General features: G+C 44.4%; 1 protein-coding gene across 3 annotated transcripts in view; it reads right to left on the bottom strand.

The window, feature by feature from the left end:
- LOC146855412 (uncharacterized) overlaps positions 1 to 20,932 on the bottom strand; it is a 658,880-nt gene that overhangs the window by 121,608 nt on the left and 516,340 nt on the right. For all 3 annotated transcript variants that reach the window (XM_085653183.1, XM_085653184.1, XM_085653185.1), the window contains 2 exons: positions 11,554 to 11,740; positions 626 to 721 (listed from right to left, as the gene is read on the bottom strand). In XM_085653183.1, the coding sequence (XP_085509309.1) occupies positions 626 to 721; positions 11,554 to 11,740 (283 nt within the window). The remainder of the gene's footprint in view (positions 1 to 625; positions 722 to 11,553; positions 11,741 to 20,932) is intronic.

Here is a 20,932-nt window from a genome sequence, read left to right as displayed (position 1 = left end):
TACCGTCCACGCTTCATGCAATAGCTGGCCTGAAGTTCACATCAAAGACTTACAAAATATCGACTCACAGGAGGGGCACCTAGTTAAAATGAATTAGGCATGTCACAATTTGTGACCCCCTGTGACAGGCTACAATCACAGGGATAGTGCCCTGAAAGGGACAAAATACAACAAACGCCTATGACTGCGTTCCCGAACTGACACCTTTTATTTTAAGCATCCCTATGTTGCTTAAAAGAACCTGGGCTGGTGTAAAGTAAAAAAAAAATTATATTTTAGAAATCTTCAGTGAAAAGTGTGTGATACCCTGGGCCACTGCCTACTCCTGAAGCTGCCCCGTCGATTTCCAAAGTGAACAGGTCTAAATGTGACCCCTTTCCCATTGTGGATGAAATAAAAGAGCATGCAGTAGCGCGCTTAAAAGGGCACCCACGAAGGTCTACTGTGCTGTGAAGTGTGACACGTATTACGGCGATTGCTCCAGGCGTTTCAATTCTTAACCACAAAGGCTCGGATACATGTGACAGCTAGTGTAAATGGCTGGCAAGAAGATGCTAAACATCCCCTTTTATCAAGCTGCTTTGAAGTGTAACATAAGGTCCTGACATAATGTGTATTACTTTACCTTTGCGTTGCCGCTGAGTGAAGGCTGAAGAAGATGAGTGAGCTTGGAGTTTCTGTATGGCACATGTAACGCATTAGTCTTCAAAGCTGTAAAAACCTGTCAAAGTAAAAAAACATTTTATTGCAATATTAGGTTTGATAAATATGCTCTTTTTAGTCACTTTTCAGCATCCTCTTGGCAGCAGCATACTTTAATGCGTAAACACTGACACGGTGGTGTGCTATCCCAAGCAGGCCACCATCCATGTGATACGTGAGATTCCTAAGGGGTCGTAAATTGTCACCTACCTTTAGGTCAATGAGGGAGGTCTTTAGCGGCCCCATTAAGAATCGCAAACAGTGTCCGAGACACTGTTGTACATTCCATTTTGCGAGTCACAAATTGCGAGTCGCAAAATGATACAATTTGTGACTCGCAAAATGGAATGGTCGTACATCTGGCCCTTAGTGTTTGAAATAAGTAAATGGTGGACTGCTTGCACTGGAAACTGCAGTACCATCTAGCAGTTAAAGCCAGCCTGCACTGGCTGCTAATGTAGCAAAGCCAGTGTTTAATTCAGGCTCCAGGCTCATTTGTCCAAACTAGAACTGCACCCTAAAATGTATAACAAAAGGGACCAGTAATAATGTGAGCAACCATTTCCACGGTGGTTACAATTAAGCCGGGCGTTTTGAGGTATGAGCTATATTACTGGGGCGCCTCTTGGTATCAACACATAAGTGCCTGGAAATTACAAGACATATTACCCCAGAGAAGGATCCTCTCTCGGACATTGCTGGCAACAATAGTGTGAGGAATTACATTTCAGGAATGTGTGACGTTACACCGCATGGTGTTACAACGCGGTAGGTAACAACGCAGTCGTTACAACGACCGCGTTGTTACCACGTGTGGCTTTACATCGCAAATCGTTTCTACGACTTGCACTAGATGGCGCGCTGGATTTAGGAATAGTATAAATTACTATTCCTACTCCAGTTAGCGCAATAGCAGGGAATGTGTTGGATTTAAAATCCAACACATTGCCTGGTGTTGCACACCACCTAGCGCAAGTCGTAGAAACGACTTGCGATGTAAGCCCGCGTGGTAACAACACGGTCGTTGTAACGACCGCGTTGTTACCTACCTGCGTGGTAACAACAGCGTTGTAACCGCTGTTTCCCACATTTCAGTTACCAAGACTGACTACAAATGTGCCAAATAATATTAGCTGTGACTGTTTTACTTTTTGTGGCCAGAAACAGTGTGCCACAACCACTGCATCAGTCTTCCACTATACAACCCTTAACTAAAGAGGCAAGTCCTCAATCTGAGACAGGCAGTCCACTACACAGGTATAAAGAAACACATTTCTACTTCAAAAATGTAAATGTATTTAAAATAAACTCCTCTGCCCCTTCAGTTTCAACTGTCATCCTTTTTTGTCTCCCCCTGTTGGAAACAGGTCTTGTGGCCTCCTTCTAGAGCATAACTGCAGTTGAGGACTCATACTGCATTGTCATCTTTCACACTGAATTATGTATATTCCTCAGTATTGCAAGATATTTTGCATGGTGCTTTACTTGGTGATTGTTGTGGCCTCTGGACCTGTATCAGGTCTCAAAGATTTGCTAAGCGGCATAGAGCTCTGGTATAGCTGTTCCTTATAGAAAGACTCTGGAAGCCCCCAAAACTCTGATATAGCCAACATATTCCACAGGTCGGTGAAAGTCAGCATCAGAAAAGGAAGCTGTAGTAAACACATACAATCCTCGTATAGCTTCTTGGTAATTTTATTTCCAGTTTAAGTCATGAACAATAACGTCCAGCAGATTCCCTAGAATGACCAACATCTAGAACTGCCCCCACCATCCTATTCCACAGCATCATCCCTTGCATCACTGTAAGTTCTACATTCTAAAATATCTCTACACATCTCCCCCCTTTTAATATTCGTACAAAGAAATATAATCAACCCCCCATACGTAAATAATATATCTTGCAGGATACAAGCAGAATTTGCAAGAAAATATGAACAGCGCTCAAAAACATGAAAACATAAAGGTAAGATAAATAACCTCTCACTGTACTCCTCCTAAACTGTTGACTTTACATAGATTTCCAAAGCTCGATTCTCTCCCATCATCCAGCTGAGTGCAAATTCACCATCCACACAAGCCACTTCTTGCGTACAGGAAATATACTCCACGGGCATTCTTGACAAACAATCAGCAATTACATATCTTTTGCCTTGCACACAGCAAAATTGTAGTCCATCACAGACAACAATTGCGAAATACAAGGCCTCACACTTCCTTCTAAACCCCGCCTGCACTTAAAAATATGTACAAGAGGCTTATGATCGGTTTTGAGCACAAACGGCAATCCCCACAAATAATACCTGAAATGGTTCATTCACCAATAACAAGCTGAAGCCTTTCTCAATGGCAGAATACGATTGTTCTGCACCTAGTAACCGTCGGGACACAAATCCATTAATCCTTTCCCCTTCCTCAGCCACTTGAGTCAAAATTGCCCCAAGACCAACATTGCTAGCATCAGTTGTTACAATAGTTTTCCTGCTAGTGTCAAAGTGACCTAATGTCGCCGCAGGAGCTAGATATTGTTTTACACTAACAAACGCATCTGCACACTCTGGAACCCATTCAAACACATTTCCATTCTTTAGCAGTACCCTCATAGGTTCTACTACGTCTGCAAGATTTGTCAAAAATTTCGAACTATATTCAGCAAGTCCCAAAAAAATATGTCAACTGTTCTTTGTTGATGGACTAAGGAGCGTCCTCTATTGCCTTCATGATGGTTTTTTTGGTCTTATTCAATTTGCAGATACTTTATGTCCCAAATAATTTACTTGTTCCAACCTCAAATGGCATTTTTCCCTTTTTATGGTCAGCCCATGACTTACTATCCTCTCCAAAACCTCTTCCAACAACACATCATGATCTTCAAACAATTCCCCCACCACCATGTCATCCTGGAAACAAAGCACCCTCTGCATACCTTCAAAAATGTTTTGCATTATCCTTTGAAAAACAGCAAAATCTGACGCCAATCCAAACAGCATTCTGCAGTATCGGAACGCTCCTAGTGGTGTAACAAAAGAAGTCAACGGGCGAGACTTTGGATGATTCGCCTGATGGTACGCCACTGACATGTCCAAAACAGTAAACACACTATCACCACCCATCATGCTCAGCATTTCACCAGTGTTAGGTAACGGCTGCCTGTCCACCCATATATATTTATTGAGATCCCTTAAGTCAATACATAGTCAGATCTGATTTCCTTCCTTCAGAGCAACTGCAATGGGGGACAACCATTTGGACGATTCAATTGGCTCAATTATGTTTTCTTTCAGTAGTTTGTTAAATTCTTGTTGGGGCGGTTCTCTCATTAAATACGGTATGGGTCTCACTTTGTGTACAACAGGTTTAGCATGCTTTTTGAGAATAATTTGGTTGGTACATTTTTTCAATACACCCAATTGTTTAGAAAACACTTGAGGGAACCTTTCCATAAGCTCCTTTCCCCACTCACTGCCTACATTGTGTTTCACTATTTCACTCTCATTCACCGGTTCTACCACCATGAACGGTTCTTTGGCATTAGGATCAAGCACAATGTTCAAGTCCCTCTGGTTGCACCAACCCAAAAGATTTGATCCTTCATTGGTTACATAAACCACCCATGCACTCCATGTCACTTGAAAAATATATCCATCCATTGCATTTCTAATATATTAATCCTCTTGCCACCATATCCAACAGCTTTCACATCAGATTGTTGCAAATATTTAATCTCGGCACCCAATTCCTTTTGATATGTCTCCTTAGAGATCAGAGTAAACAAACTTCCAGAATCAGCCAATACTTTAACTTTCACAGTACCCAATATGATTTCACAATGTGGCTTTTCCAATTTTCCTGTCCTTTCTTTTCTTATATTTCCATCACTTGTACAGTTGTTGTCTTGAATAGTAGCGCTCTATATTTTATTTATAGCCAATATTATTTCCTTGTGGTCACACTCTGATCTTCAACCATTTTGACACTACCATTTTGTGCCTTCCCCTTTGATCTACAAACGTTTGCCAAATGCCCTCTCTTTCCACACGATCTACATGTCATATCTCTTGCTCCACATGCAAAACTAGAACTTATGTGCCCTGGACATACCCACACATATAACAGGTTACAGTCATATGTTCTTCAAATATTGGAATTGTATAGTTTCCATTCGTATTAGGTTTTGTAAGCTCTCTTTCCTGACTTCTTTTACTTCTATCGCAATTTCTTCTTCTGTAATTTTTGTACTGCCTTTCCCCATATCAATCTCCTTTAGCCACACAGTAGCGTGCTCCATACTCCGTGCAATTTGTATAGATTCTTCTAAACTGGGATCTTTTGATAACCACTTTTCTTTCACCTTCTTGCTGTTTGTGCACCTAACAATTTGGTCCCTAGTTACAGAATCAACCAAGTTTTGGAAATCACAATTAACTACTAGACCACGCAAAGAGACAACATAGGTCATGATGTCTTCATCTGGTCCTTGTACCCTACCAAACAACCTATGCCTCTCGATCACTACATTCACTTTGGGTGTGAAGTGCTTCTGCAGCATTTGCAGTGATATATCATACAAATTCATTGGCTGGCCGTTTCCCATGCCCAACGAAATCTCAGGTAAGTCATCATAAATTCTTCTACCTTCCACGCCTAAGTGGTGCAAGAGAATAGCTTGCTTTCGTACAGGACCATATTTATCCCCTCCAATAGCTAACAAATAGGCGAAGAACATATTCTTCCATCGTTTCCAAGGAATTGCAGTTTCTCCAAGCACTGGTAGGAAACTTGAAGGTACTGCCATGCTTTGCTCAGGCATACCTAAACAAATAACAAAACAACAATCCAATATATTAGGCTGAAACAACTAGCTAAAATAATTATTTAAAATAATTATTTAAAATAATTAACTAAAATATTTTAGTTGAATTGAGTCTTCCAAGTGTTCTTTTCAAGTTTGTTATATTTTATAGAGTGTCTTTTATTTAAAGAAGGTCTTTTTTCTATTCCGACTTTTATGAAGGAAAGTCTCTTTTTTATGTCTAGCTTCACCAGGCAACAGGCTTCATCAGGTTTACATCACCACTTGTATGCTGTATTCATATGACCATCAGGTAAGTACGCATCTCTTTATTACTTTTGGTTACATCAATGCATGTTAAATGTCAGCCGACATTTAACTATCAACAGTACAGCATGCACGTGCTATTGCACGCGGAGTTTGGGGTGCGGCCTGAAGATTGCTGCCAGTAGAGCGTGTACAGGCTGCTGCACACAAAGCTCGGAAAAGAATTAGGGGTTTGCCCTAATACTCCTGCCGCATTTGGGCAAATTTATCAAGCAAACAAGCAAATTAATGTGGAGGAATAAATAAAGAACAAATTTCAATAGGGAAAAACAAAGTAGTCCCTACCAATGGGTACTTGATCCCTGAACCGTCTTTCTTCTTTATAACTCAAATACCAACTCCAGGTGTACTATCGAAGAAATACGTTATCTTATTTGAGGTATATGAAAGGAGCATAAACGTGTACACAAATATATACACACATATACCTTTACAATTCCTTCCTACCCATTCTTACAAAATACAGTTGCTTATCACAAACAAAGAAAATTCTTTCAAAAAGCAATCCGGAGAAGAGGTAGTTCAATACACTCTAGAAGGGGTAGATCAACCCTCCACATAGTAAAAGAAGTGTGTATCCAATTTTCTTATATGCCAATCTTAGTCTCTCAGACACCTCCATTCTGTGGGGTCGACGTGTTTCGGCCCATTGATTCAGGCTTCACCAGTACAAGGGCAAAAGTCCAGTGCTCTGTATGGATACTGGAGGAAGAATCTCCTCTACAGTGTCCCTGCAGTGACACTGGTCCGGGTGAATCAATAAATGATAAGTCTGTAATACGGAGCATTAGACACTGGTCTGTAAGTGAAGGGGACAGGTAATGGCAACGTCTGTACAATAAAGTTATCAGAAGAATCGTGGAAAAGCCTCCATTTACGACCACTCTCAAAGAACCACTGTAATGAGAGCAGCAGGCTTGCAGCAAGACCACAGCCGGACAACCTCAACTTCCTGATGCCGTCCCAGGTGCCGGGAATCCAATCACGTGAAGCCTGAAGATTGCTGCCAGTAGAGCATGAGCAGGCTGCTGCACATGAAGCTCGGAGCGCGGCTGAAGACGTGGCTTGAAAATTGCTGCCTGATGGCTGTTACCTAGCAACGTGGTTAAATAAAAGCAGTGTTTAATTTTGGTTAGGCACGTCTAGTGTGGCGCGTGAAGTTCCGTTCTGCTTCAAATATAATAATTAGTTTGACTCCAAATGCCATAAATATTAGGTTTACGCATATCATGCAGCGCTCAAAAACAGTGAAAGAAAAAATAACAGTTGAAGGTTCAGTCTCAAATGACATGGGTCTTTGTATGAGTTCTTGTAGCGCTATACTAAGATAAATGGCATTGTTCCAGAGGTGGAGGTTAGGTTGTCCTTTCTGCCCTCTGCGCAGAGCTAACTCGTCACCAAAAATTGTAGTAAACACACACAATCCTGGTATAGCTTCTTGGTAATTTTATTTCCAGTTCAAGTCATGAACAGTAATCTCCAGCAGATTCCATAGAATGACCAACATCTAGAACTGCTCACAGCATCCCTTTCCACAGCATCATCCTTTTCATCACTGTAAATTCTACATTCTGAAATACCTTCACAGAAGCCCAGCGAGTCTTAGTTTGTGCTTTCTGTCAAGCCTCTATATGGAGACCCATGTAACACCACTAGTGTTGCCGGTATGTTCAATGACTGCTTTTTTATGAAAAGCAAGAGGGTGTTATCAGCATCGCTCATGGACTTCAGTGTTTCCTACTGATATAATGTATGATATAACGGGAGAGGATGTGGCCCAATGGGCAGAGCTGCCGACTTTGGAGCTGGGTAACCAGGTTCGAGTCTGGCGTCAGTTCAATATACTGTGATTCTGGGCAAACACTTAATCTCCCCCATGCCTACCAAAAATTAATATCCTTGTGTAATGTAACTGGTGCTCATGTAAAGCGCTCAAATACCTTCGGGTCTGGTTCGCGCTATATAAAACTGCTGAGTATGGTGTCTTGCGGTGGTAAGAGATCGGTTCTTTGGAGGTCACATGCTTCCTTCATATTTATACCTCTATCTGGTTTTATACTCATTGGTGAACCCCTCAATAGTGATTGCTAAGGTAACTACTGCAACATTGTCTTCTGGGTACGGCAGCCATTTTTGGACTAACAAAGTAAGCTTTCAAACTTTTGAGCCTCTTCACACTGATTGTGATTGAGCATGATCTTCCTAAAGTGGTAACATACGTTTTGGCTTGTTACATCTTCAATAACGGTTTTTATCAAAGTCTTAATTGTCTATTGTATCTTTTGATATCTGTATTATCCTTTTTATATTTAAAAATCTGAGAAGGTAACATTTCATAGTAATTCTATTGTATCTTTTGATATCTGTATTATCCTTTTTATATTTAAAAATCTGAGAAGGTAACATTTCATAGTAATTTATTGTGTGGCCATAATTTGATTTGTTTATACTCCCTTTTTTATGTATTGTTTATAAACTGACCTGTACTTCTCAATAAACATATACCAAAAAAAAAAGAAAAAAAAAAAAAGTCTTAATTGTCTATCGCAACTCTGTTTCATGTAACAACTGCAATATGAAATCACAGTTTCCAATACTGTAGTCCCTCTTGGACCCACTTTGGTTCCCCTTTTACTTTTACATTTTACACATTTCAGCGGAGTTTGTTGTAGACATATTTTATTTACATGACATCATTCTAGGAAGATGTAAATGCTGCTTGTTTTTAGAAAGCCTTTCCTGCTACATTGTCTGTACATTTTGTTCAAGGATAAGAACAGAACAAGATCTCCTAGTGTTTGTGTTGCCCACTTGGAGACGGCTTCTAACATCTAGAAACATCATTGCATCAGAGCTGTAACTCTAACACAGTAGTTTTAATATATAAACAGTGCACTGTCCCTTTACGGGTCAGAGTGGCACTCCAGCCATGACGGACCTGGAACCAATGGTGTGTTCGACGTGCAGCTGTGCTAACGCTGATCTTCCATCCTGATCCTGCAGAGAGGGGTTGCCAATCCAACTCCAGATCAAGTCATTCAGGTATGGGGTTTCAGTCTAACCTAAGAGACCGAGAAGAGGGTTGACCCACTATGCTCTCAGAGTAGGGGTAGTGATAGGTAGAAATATATTTCTTTTCACCATGTTCATAATGCTGGTTACATTGCTTTGTTTTATTTGACTAATTATCGCAGCTCACTTTTTCTATGCAAAATTACGATTGTTTCAGTAAATGTTTTGTAAATGTCCTTTCTTATGTTTACCAAGGGCATGCATGAGTAAACAACGAAAGGGATAAGATCTTTTTCTACAATTCCCTTGGTGATCAGGGTGTCATGTTCGATGTTTGCCAAAATCACCTGTCAACACAGATAGATTAGGGGTTCAGGTGAGGCACTGTGAGCTAGCTAGGAATTGGGACAACAGTCTCTGATGGTGTAGATGGACTCAGTCCCTGCACTCTGACGTCTTGTTGTTCTAATATGCAGTCCTACTTTTTCTAGTGGGAACCATATAAAAATATTAGGTGATGAATATACGCAAGCTGATAATGCATGTTCTGATTGGAGTGTTAATACCTTGGTTTTGGTCCTTAGAAAATGTATAATTATTATACATACTCCATTAAGTAGATGACCATTAGTTACTTTAGTGGCTTGGTTTAGCGAAAAAAAGAAACAATCAAGGGAGGCGGGATCAATTAGCCCCTTCTCGAGAACATTATTACAGGAACCACGCTCTATATGAGAAGATTTAATAATGCATTCCCTCCATCTGCTATATATAAACATGTTCTAGAAGACTACGAATACTCCTAAATTACTTTTCTTCTATCATGGAAAAGTTGTCTCTCTCCCTCACAGAGTGGTCCAAAAAGATTGGTTACTTCTAACAAACAGTGCCTGCTTGTCGACTGGTGCTTGTGTGCAGTGTAGGCCTTTGGATTAAACACTTTTTAAAGGGACTCTGTGGCCTGCTGCCTCGATGAAAGCTAACCTCTGCGTGAGGAATGGCATGTTTCCTTTTAAAATCTTCCTCTTCTATTTCATCATTCAGTAACAGAATTCACTTTTTTAAGCTCATTATTCACTGATGAAACCATCTGATATATAATTCCAGAGTCAAACAGGGTGCAAGGGTGCCTGTGTTGCAGGGATGATTATTTTTGTGTAGGAAGGGAAACCTTCCTGCACAAAAACAATCACAAGAGGTTTTTTCCTCTTTCTATGTGTGCTGCAGAATGCATCACACATAGAAAGAGAAAAAACGAAGATAAATAAAGCTATTTCTCCTCGTTGTGCCTCCCTTACGCCTCCCCTGGGGAGGGGTAAGTTTTTGGCGCTCTCTCAGACTTACGATTTCTTGTAAATCTGGGGCAGTGTCAAAAAGCAATGGATGTTGCTGGGAACGCCCCCAGCAAACCCATGGAACGCCCCTTTCACTCAGTTTTCTGCGTGAAAGGGGCACATATTTATAAGGCCATGAAAAGCCACGTAACATGGGTTTACGTGGCCTTATAAATATGACAATATTGCGCTGACTTTCAGGTGGTGCAAAAGTGCCGGTAGGGCCACATAAATGAGATCCCCAGCTCTTACCAGGTAAAATGAATGCCTCACCCTTCTTTAAATTTCAGAGGGTCAATGCAGTCAGAATTTAACAAGAAAAGGGTGTACAGTACTTACTGTACCATTTGGATTTTGGTGTGTTAAGCACCAATCCAATATTATTCCCCAAGGTCTCAGGATAGGTTATACTTATTGCACCCTATAAATTACGTGCCCCACTGATTTGTAATGATTTAGGTGCGATAAGAAGAACCTATACTCAGAATCAGACCTCAGACTTAAATGGCTATAATAGTTGTTGAATAATGGTCTATTCGTCAACATTAATTCTGGTTTGCACTCTTGGAATTCCCAACTCACAAATAATGGTGGATTTGGCCAATTCTCCCAGAAGCACGAAACTAAAATATACAAACAACATATGGGGTCATTAGGGAAACGGGACCAATGCTTGCGGCGGTCCAGCACCTACAATTAGGATGCACCCACCACACTGGCAGGCGCATCCCGCATTTGACACATTGCGGCGGGCGGTGCTAAAAGCACCGCCCGCACGCAATGCCACAAAAGCAAGTTGTGCCTTTCAATGCACAACGTGACAGGCACCGTGCGGTGCCTGCCACGTTGTACATTGAAATGCAGGGGGGTACCATAGGTACCAGCCATGTGCACCCCCCACCCCCTAGAATCCCTGTGGGCCCGCTACTGGCCCCCAATGTCGAAAACCGCATGCCTTTCCGTGGCGGCGTTGCCGCCACGAAAAGGTTTGCCCCCGCCTGCATACTAATATGGATGGCGGTGTCTACCAGACACCGCCACCATATTAACAGCTTTTCCACTCGGTAGGCAATCGGGGGATTGCCTACCGGCAGACGGTCTTTCCGTGCGCCGGGGTCCCCCCCACCATAGTAATATGGTGGGGGGAATTGGCATGTGGGCGGGCACAAATGTTGGGCGGATCGCCACCTCTATGCGGGCAGTGGCGATCCGCCCGACATGCTAATGGGCCCCATAATTACAGGAATATATCTTTCAATATGGAGAAATATTGAAGTGATAGCGTGGTGATGGTTGTAGTATTGTGGACATCACTCCTGGAATGAAAACCTGAAGCATCAGTACATGGATGTTGTTTGTTAACATAATAAAATGGCCCATAAATACCTGGCCCAATGAAGTTAGAGATTTGTTAATTGCTGCTGCTTCCACCAATCTTTGACCAGTTGCTTCTGTCTTAGAAATGCGCTCTGATCCAGCCAGATCACACAATGTCAGTGTGCCGAAGGAAGCCATTCCTGAGATACTGTCCACACCACTCACTCGCAGCATCACCATCAGGTGGGAACGGGAACTGCAGTCAAATTGCAAAACATGAAACAAACACTGTCAGCAAATTAGGGTCTCAATCATCTTTAAAGATAGTTGCTGAATGAACTATTCAATTGAGGTGTGCCTCATTTTAGTTTGCTACTGCTCAGTTAAACTGAGAAACGGAACATGAACTATATATAGAGGTTTTCATATCCTGAAAATCTATTTGCTGGGTAAAATAGTCAACTGCAATTAGAGATGTTTATTTTTTTCTACTTTAAAATTAATGCACTGCTGAAGATGTTCTAACGAGAATAGTAGCTTTGGAGTTTTTTCCTGTACTACTTCTAATTTATTTCATGCACTTAACGTGTATTTGAATATACATGAGTTCACCCATAAACCAGAGACAACACAGGTAATATCTGTACAAACTTCCCTAGCACTCCTCCATCAATTTGCCTTGCCACGGCAGAGAGAATAAACTTGGTTCAGTCGCCATTGTGAAGTTATAGTTCTGTCAGAGGAGTGCCTAAGCATTTTTTGTTTCACTAGAAACTTTGGTGCTTTTTGATGAATTTGTAGCTATTTCCAAGAAAGTTATTGGGTTCATGAACTGGAGCCAAGATAAAGAGAGGGGGGGCTGCAAAGGCTTGATTTTCCGTATTATTTTACATTGGAAAGTTTGGCAAGCAATACAAAAAATGGGGGAACAGAATGACATCAAATTTGGCAGAAATGTAGAACATTAGTAATAAAGTGTGCTTTTCATTATCTGGTGTAAATCGGATCAGCTGTGTTTGAGAAATTTTCATTTAACGGTAGTGTTCAGTGAGGTCATGAAAGAGTTAAAAAATATATATATATTTTGTGCACATTGTTTTGGCCAGCTACCACCATGGTTCAGTTACGGACTTCTCAACCCAGAATGCAACTTTGCTTGATTAAGACCCATTGGGGCGGGGTTAGAGATACATGTCCACGCAGCTGCTGAGACTTCATGCGAAGCCAGTGAACAAGGGCTATCGAGCCCGAAACATGTTTGGCGCTTTGCTGTTGGGGACTGAACGTGCTATGCCTGTTACCTGCATTAAAGAAGGCTAAATTTCAACCTGTGTTGGCAACTCGTTGCAAGGCAAATCTTTGGTTATGGATATGAAATGCGGCGTGCCTCGCCGCGGAGACGCCCCGCCGCGTAGCCAGAGGCCCTGCGGCGGTCGTATTAATGAGTACCGTGTGGAGTGTGAAATGCCGATTTTTTTGCCAGGTTTGACATTAAAAAGCATTGTAGCAGCTTTCCCCCCCAGCCCCCCATTTGGGATTTATTTTGTGCACATTGTTTTGGCCAGCTACCACCATGGTTCAGTTACGGACTTCTCAACCCAGAATGCAACTTTGCTTGATTAAGACCCATTGGGGCGGGGTTAGAGATACATATCCACGCAGCTGCTGAGACTTCATGCGCAGCCAGTGAACAAGGGCTATCGAGCCCGAAAAATGTTTGGCGCTTTGCTGTTGGGGACTGAACGTGCTATGCCTGTTACCTGCATTAAAGAAGGCTAAATTTCAACCTGTGTTGGCAACTCCTTGCAAGGCGAATCTTTGATTATGGATATGACATGCGGCGTGCCTCACCGCGGAGACGCCCCGCCGCGTAGCCAGAGGCCCTGCGGCGGTCGTATTAATGAGTACCGTGTGGAGTGTGAAATGCCGAATTTTGCCAGGTTTGACATTAACAAGCATTGTAGCAGCTTTCCCCCCCAGCCCCCCATTTGGGATTTATTTTGTGCACATTGTTTTGGCCAGCTACCACCATGGTTCAGTTACGGACTTCTCCACCCAGAATGCAACTTTGCTTGATTAAGACCCATTGGGGCGGGGTTAGAGATACATATCCACGCAGCTGCTGAGACTTCATGCGCAGCCAGTGAACAAGGGCTATCGAGCCCGAAACATGTTTGGCGCTTTGCTGTTGGGGACTGAACGTGCTATGCCTGTTACCTGCATTAAAGAAGGCTAAATTTCAACCTGTGTTGGCAACTCCTTGCAAGGCAAATCTTTGGTTATGGATATGACATGCGGCGTGCCTCGCCGCGGAGACGCCCCGCCGCGTAGCCAGCGGCCCTGCAGCGCTCGTATTAATGAGTACCGCGTGGAGTGTGAAATGCCGAATTTTGCCAGGTTTGACATTAACAAGCATTGTAGCAGCTTTCCCCCCCAGCCCCCCATTTGGGATTTATTTTGTGCACATTGTTTTGGCCAGCTACCACCATGGTTCAGTTACGGACTTCTCAACCCAGAATGCAACTTTGCTTGATTAAGACCCATTGGGGCGGGGTTAGAGATACATATCCACGCAGCTGCTGAGACTTCATGCGCAGCCAGTGAACAAGGGCTATCGAGCCCGAAACATGTTTGGCGCTTTGCTGTTGGGGACTGAACGTGCTATGCCTGTTACCTACATTAAAGAAGGCTAAATTTCAACCTGTGTTGGCAACTACTTGCAAGGCAAATCTTTGGTTATGGATATGACATGCGGCGTGCCTCACCGCGGAGACGCCCCGCCGCGTAGCCAGCGGCCCTGCGGCGCTCGTATTAATGAGTACCGTGTGGAGTGTGAAATGCCGAATTTTGCCAGGTTTGACATTAACAAGCATTGTAGCAGCTTTCCCCCCCAGCCCCCCATTTGGGATTTATTTTGTGCACATTGTTTTGGCCAGCTACCACCATGGTTCAGTTACGGACTTCTCAACCCAGAATGCAACTTTGCTTGATTAAGACCCATTGGGGCGGGGTTAGAGATACATATCCACGCAGCTGCTGAGACTTCATGCGCAGCCAGTGAACAAGGGCTATCGAGCCCGAAACATGTTTGGCGCTTTGCTGTTGGGGACTGAACGTGCTATGCCTGTTACCTACATTAAAGAAGGCTAAATTTCAACCTGTGTTGGCAACTCCTTGCAAGGCAAATCTTTGGTTATGGATATGACATGCGGCGTGCCTCGCCGCGGAGACGCCCCGCCGCGTAGCCAGCGGCCCTGCGGCGCTCGTATTATTGAGTACCGTGTGGAGTGTGAAATGCCGAATTTTGCCAGGTTTGACATTAACAAGCATTGTAGCAGCTTTCCCCCCAGCCCCCCAGTTGGGATTTATTTTGTGCACATTGTTTTGGCCAGCTACCACCATGGTTCAGTTACGGACTTCTCAACCCAGAATGCAACTTTGCTTGATTAAGACCCATTGGGGCGGGGTTAGAGATACATATCCACGCAGCTGCTGAGACTTCATGCGCAGCCAGTGAACAAGGGCTATCGAGCCCGAAACATGTTTGGCGCTTTGCTGTTGGGGACTGAACGTGCTATGCCTGTTACCTGCATTAAAGAAGGCTAAATTTCAACCTGTGTTGGCAACTCCTTGCAAGGCAAATCTTTGGTTATGGATATATATATATATATATCTGGTCCCACAGTGCCACAATCCCAAAAATAGGGCCTGCTGATCGCCGAGTGCTCTGATTGGCCAGCCACAACTTTGTCAAACGCTACAGTGGCCATTACAGGACTCTGGTAAACAGTAAAACAAATACTGTAAGGGAGTAAGTTTGGGCCACCTGCTCTTATGGGAGCAGACCAAGAGGGGCCCTCTCCTCTCCCCAGGGGCCAAAAGTAAAATTTAAAAAAAAATGTTGTGCAAAGGATACAGCGGTTACTCCCACATGACTCAGCACGGCCCTCAGTGTGGTACTGCAGTTCTTTCACGAGAGTCACCCTCAAGCCTCAACCTCATTGTATCACTGGACTGGCACCATGGAAGTTAAGCTTATGCGGAGTAACCATAAGAGTACCACTGTACCGCAGTGGCCGGAGTTATGTGGCTGGAGTTATAGTTTACTGAGTTAAATATAACTTGCGTCCTGCCATGCTCTGCTTATGACCTCACGTATTACATCATTCGTGATATGTTAAATGAGAGCAATGGTAATATCACTGATGGCATCATCCAATAAATGTGATAGTTTGCTATAAGCTTTTCAAAGTGGTACGTTTTCAGCAAGCTGCATCTAGACCCCCTTTTCCTAACACTTCTGTGGTGCTTATGGGTGTAACATTTCACAACACGAGGCACCTTATCCATATAGGTGAAATCACTCACATTTAGTAGGTATTATGATTTGTTTTAAATGGTATTCAGATGTATTAGTAGCATAATAGCTCTGTAAACATTAATGCGATCAACTATATATTAAACCTTGAATACCATTCATAAAACAGTTTGTCATTATTTATTGATATGAGACCGACGTTGAGAGCTATGATTGCCAGATTTGGCCTGATTCATCCTTGTCTTTTTAAAGTTAATCAAAAAGACTTAACCCCACCTGCTGTCCTTAAATGATTTGTTCTTAACTGTAGAGGAGAAGAGGTGGAAGCTTTATTTATTTGTTTTCAGCATGCCTAACATTCTCTAATACATTTGTAGTCTTTACTACAGGTTCTCTGTAGATCAAATATGTTTTGCCTATATACTGATAGATTTCCAATTCTCTTCTGCAGGTCTGGATTCATGGATTACTTGTGGTTTCATTTGTAGCCTTGTCTCCAATATTCTTCATTATCCTGATTGCATGGAGTGACATTGTTATTGTCTGGTCTCCCCACCCCCTTTGCTTAGATATCTTTTTCAGTTGTCATCTTTTTTCCTTGTGTTGTCTGTTCTTCTTTCATCTTTCTTGTATTTTTTCTTTTTGGATTTACATGGCACCCATTTTCATGTCATATTCATCTTCATATTCATTTTTGAAAATTGTAGACTTGTTTGTTTTATAGATTTATAATATTGGTATGTATTCAGGGTTACAGCCTGGAATGATAAAGGATTAGGACATCCCACTAAAATCCAGAGGGGTATTTCTCATGTAGCTAAACTAATGACTGATATTGCATTTATCCAAGAATCACAAATAAAAATTCAAGAAATGTTGGCTAAGCAATGTGTTTGTTTCCCCTTCTTTGGGGAAAAAGAATGGAACAATTATTTTGTGTAATATACATTTTTGGGGCATATTCTCAAAGAGCTATCACCGAGTTATCAGCACTTTATCTCAGCCAAAGTTGCGATAAATTTAGCGCCCCATTCACAAGCTGGTGCTAACAGCCCATATCACCAGTTTTCCGGCGATAGTATCCTCAAAAAACATCGCCACAGATGACCCCGGCAACTATCGCTAATGAGATGCAGAGCACACCACTCTACAACATTCTCAACGACCAGCCAGTTCGGCGTTAAGATCCCAAAAGAGGCGATAAGGCGCGTTAGCAGCAGGAAACTAACACCTGCTCTGACCTGGTGTAAAGTCGGACGACAACCGGCAGCAGCCAAGGGAGCACAGCCCATGGCCAAACATGAAGAACAACAGATGCCCCATAGCAACGGAACATGCAGCCCATAGCCCCAATAGGGCAACAACACCCACCGCCACCCCCCTCCCTTGGTACAAAGTGAGTGCACATCAACTCCAAAAAACCATGAACCAAACAAATCGCCTGAAGTCGCACAATCACAACACCTAACATATAGGTGTGGCCAAAAAATGGAAATCATACATTCATATCAATTAATCCAAGTAAAACGTTCATTACAGAATAAACAAAAAACAACAATCTTGAAGAGGCACAGTGGGTCTTCTCTGGGCATTCTGTAAGTCACAGCCTGCAAAACAAAAATCTAGATAAGAAGGTGTGTCATGCGCCCATCAAAGGACAGCGAGAGAGAGCGAAAGAGAGAGAGAGCGGGGGAGAGGGGTAGAGAGAAAGAGAGGGAGAGAAAGAGCGAGAAAGAGAGGGAGAGAAAGAGATAGGGAGAGAGAAAGAGAGAGAGAAAGAGAGAGAAAGAGAGGGAGAGAAAGAGAGTGGGAGAGAGAAAGAGAGAGAAAGAAAGGGAGCGAGAAAGAGAGGGAGAGTGTGTGCCGAGACTGCAGACAGGCCTCACTGCTCACCTGCAGCCACCGGTGTGTCTCTAACCACGTGCCGGTACACACTGCAGTCCCCCAGGTCCCTCATCTGAAACAGTTGCCAGAGACATGAATGGCAGAGTCCATACAGTAGCACACGCCATCAGCGCTTGGCTGCCCCTGCGCACACAGGCCGATGCACCCCAGCCCCTCCCGCCGCCCAGGGGAGATTGCCCGCCCTTGCGCAACCAGGCCTCACTGCTCACCTTCCCCCACCGGCGTGTCTCCAAGAGGGCCCACCACGTGCCGGCTGGCTGCTGCAATGCGCACATCGGAAAAACAAAATGACAATGAAATCTTTTGATTGCCATTGTATGTTTTCCTGCACAGCTTGCATCGAACAGGGAGGCAATGCTCCCCCACCCTGGTGAAGAACCCACCGCCGAGCAGTATCCGCCTAAAATGTGCATAACTTGCACGATATTGTGCCTATTAGCTGGATTCAACACCAGGTTTAAATAAAGTTTAAATTATTAATTTCATGCCGCGATAACATGTTTAACTTGGGTTTGTTCTATGAGTTAAGCAGAGGTGGGAGGATCAGGTTATGTGGACATGGAAATTGTGGTACTTGTGGCAAACATTACAGGTAAGTCGGAGTGTGTACTTCAGGCGCATCCAATGTTCGATTTAGGGTATGAATATTGTACAACGTGGATCAAAAGAAATGTGCTCTATCTCATTTTAAAATAGCACTGACGTGCAGGGCACAATATGGACAATTATGGCACATCAGAGACTCAGTACAAGCTGATTATGCTCCCTACCCAATGCCTAGCAAAATTGCAGCTGTGCAGGTTTCTCCACTATCGTTCAGTTCACACCACACTCTTGTTCCCCCATCCTGTTTGTTGTTCTCGGTGGAATTGTTTTGTATCAGAAACGTTTTTCTAATATCTTCTATCTATTACTGTGTTTCTTCATATTGAAACTCCTTCTTGCTCCACGGGTCTTGTGGGTCCTTGGTTCTGCCTACTGTACCCCAGTAATACAGAAAGGTAAATGAAGTGGGTTGGTAGATAACAAGTAAGAGGCACACTCATCACAGTACTTAGAAATTATGTGATCCATGCTTGTACAGTGAACATCCTTCCCATTACAGCATTCCAATTGTGAATTATTTCTTCTTTATTTTGCATGGTACCCTTGTATTTTAAGCTTTGTGGGTTGTAAATTAATCCTTCAAATCCAGAGAATGTAGGAGTGCCGGAAATGGCTGCATTCTGCATTACTGAGTATGTGTTAAATGACAGGCAGTTGATATGGACCAATCCATGATAAATGCACTAAATCACCTGTAACATATAGCTCAATTTCCAAGATAAGCATGAGCAAAAATGAGAACTGTGTTTTTATCCCTTCACTGCTAGGCCTCTGCATCCCCCGGGGTTAAGCTATTTTTTGGCTATTTGGGGTAGTTCTCGCTCATGCCCCTGTAACTTTTTGTCAACATTAAGGTGCCGATTACGATCCGGTAAAAAATTTCCCCGTGCGACTCGTATCCGGTCTTTTTACCGTACGAATCGTACAAGTGCCGTACGAACTGGCAATCACGATTCGCATGGTAAAAAGTCCATACGAACCGCATTGGGAATCATTCCCCACACGTCCTCGGGTCGGAAAATGTGTCCGACACGTCCTCGTACGATTTACCGTACAAATGTGAAAGGTGAAGTCCGACCGAGGAATCACGATCCATCCCGTGCGTCCGAGGTTACAACCGGATGGACAAAACACCGTCCGCACCGAACTCCCATAGCAACCATGGAGACGTGCCCGCATACGCGCCGACCCCCCCCAGCCCCCGTACGTATGCGCCGACCCCCCCAGCCCCCGTACGTACGCGCCGACCCCCCCCAGCCCCCGTACGTACACGCCGACCCCCCCAGCCCCCGTACGTACGTGCCGACCCCCCCCAGCCCCCATACGTACGCGCCGACTCCCCCCCAGCCCCCGTACGTACGCGCCGAACCCCCCTGTATGTACACCCGTGTACGTGTCGAACCCCCCCGTGTACGTTCGAGTCGAACCCCCCCGTGTACGTTCGAGTCGAACCCCCCCGTGTACGTTCGAGTCGAACCCCCCCGTGTACGTTCGAGTCGTACCCCCACCCGTGTATGTACGGTGCGTACCCCCGTGTACGTTCGTGTCGAACCCCCCCGTGTACGTTCGAGTCGTACCCCCACCCGTGTATGTACGGTGCGTACCCCCGGCGCGTAGCGCTGGGGGTACGCACCGTACATACACGGGTGGGGGTACGACTCGAACGTACACGGGGGGGTTCGACACGAACGTACACGGGGGTACGCACCGTACATACACGGGTGGGGGTACGACTCGAACGTACACGGGGGGGTTCGACACGAACGTACACGGGGGTACGCACCGTACATACACGGGTGGGGGTACGACTCGAACGTACACGGGGGGGTTCGACACGAATGTACACGGGGGGGGTACGCACCGTACATACACGGGTGGGGGTACGACTCGAACGTACACAGGGGGGGTTCGACACGAACGTACACGGGGGGTTCGACACGTACACGGGTGTACATACAGGGGGGTTTGGCGCGTACGTACGGGGGCTGGGGGGGGTCGGCACGTACGTACGGGGGCTGGGGGGGGTCGGCGCGTACGTACGGGGGCTGGGGGGGGGTCGGCGCATACGTACGGGGGCTGGGGGGGGTCGGCGCGTACGTACGGGGGCTGGGGGGGGGGTACGGTGCGTACCGGGCCACCTACTCTGGTCGATTCGCGCCGTACTTCGCTTTTCCGGCACTTTTTGGGTGCCGTGAAAATATTGCCGTCCGGACTGCTGTCGGTTCGAATCGTAATTCCTGGGTCGTGAAACGCTGCCTGAAAGCGTACCGACGTCACGTCGCAGCATTCCCGGATCACATTCGTATGTATATTTTCGTCGGTCGGTGTTTTTTACGATTCGTACGGAAATGGTGTTTCCGTGCGAATCGTAATTCCATGTTTGTAAAGTTTTACGACCGGGTACGAGTCGGACGGGGAAAACGCTCCGACCGACGGTTCGTACCCGGTTTTTACCGGATCGTAATCGGCACCTAGGTATCCACGCCAAATTTGCACCCTTTTTTTCCAACACCCTGAGGATTCTTAAAGTACCCAGGGTTTGTGGATTCCCCTTGAAAGGACTCAGAAATTAGCCAAAATAACCTGATATTTGTAAAGCACGAACAAATCACCCCCTTA

Source organism: Triturus cristatus, chromosome 4_1 (genome assembly GCF_964204655.1).
Source record: "Triturus cristatus chromosome 4_1, aTriCri1.1, whole genome shotgun sequence".
Classification (NCBI taxonomy): Eukaryota; Metazoa; Chordata; class Amphibia; order Caudata; family Salamandridae; genus Triturus; species Triturus cristatus.
This window is presented reverse-complemented; position numbering and strand designations above follow the sequence as displayed.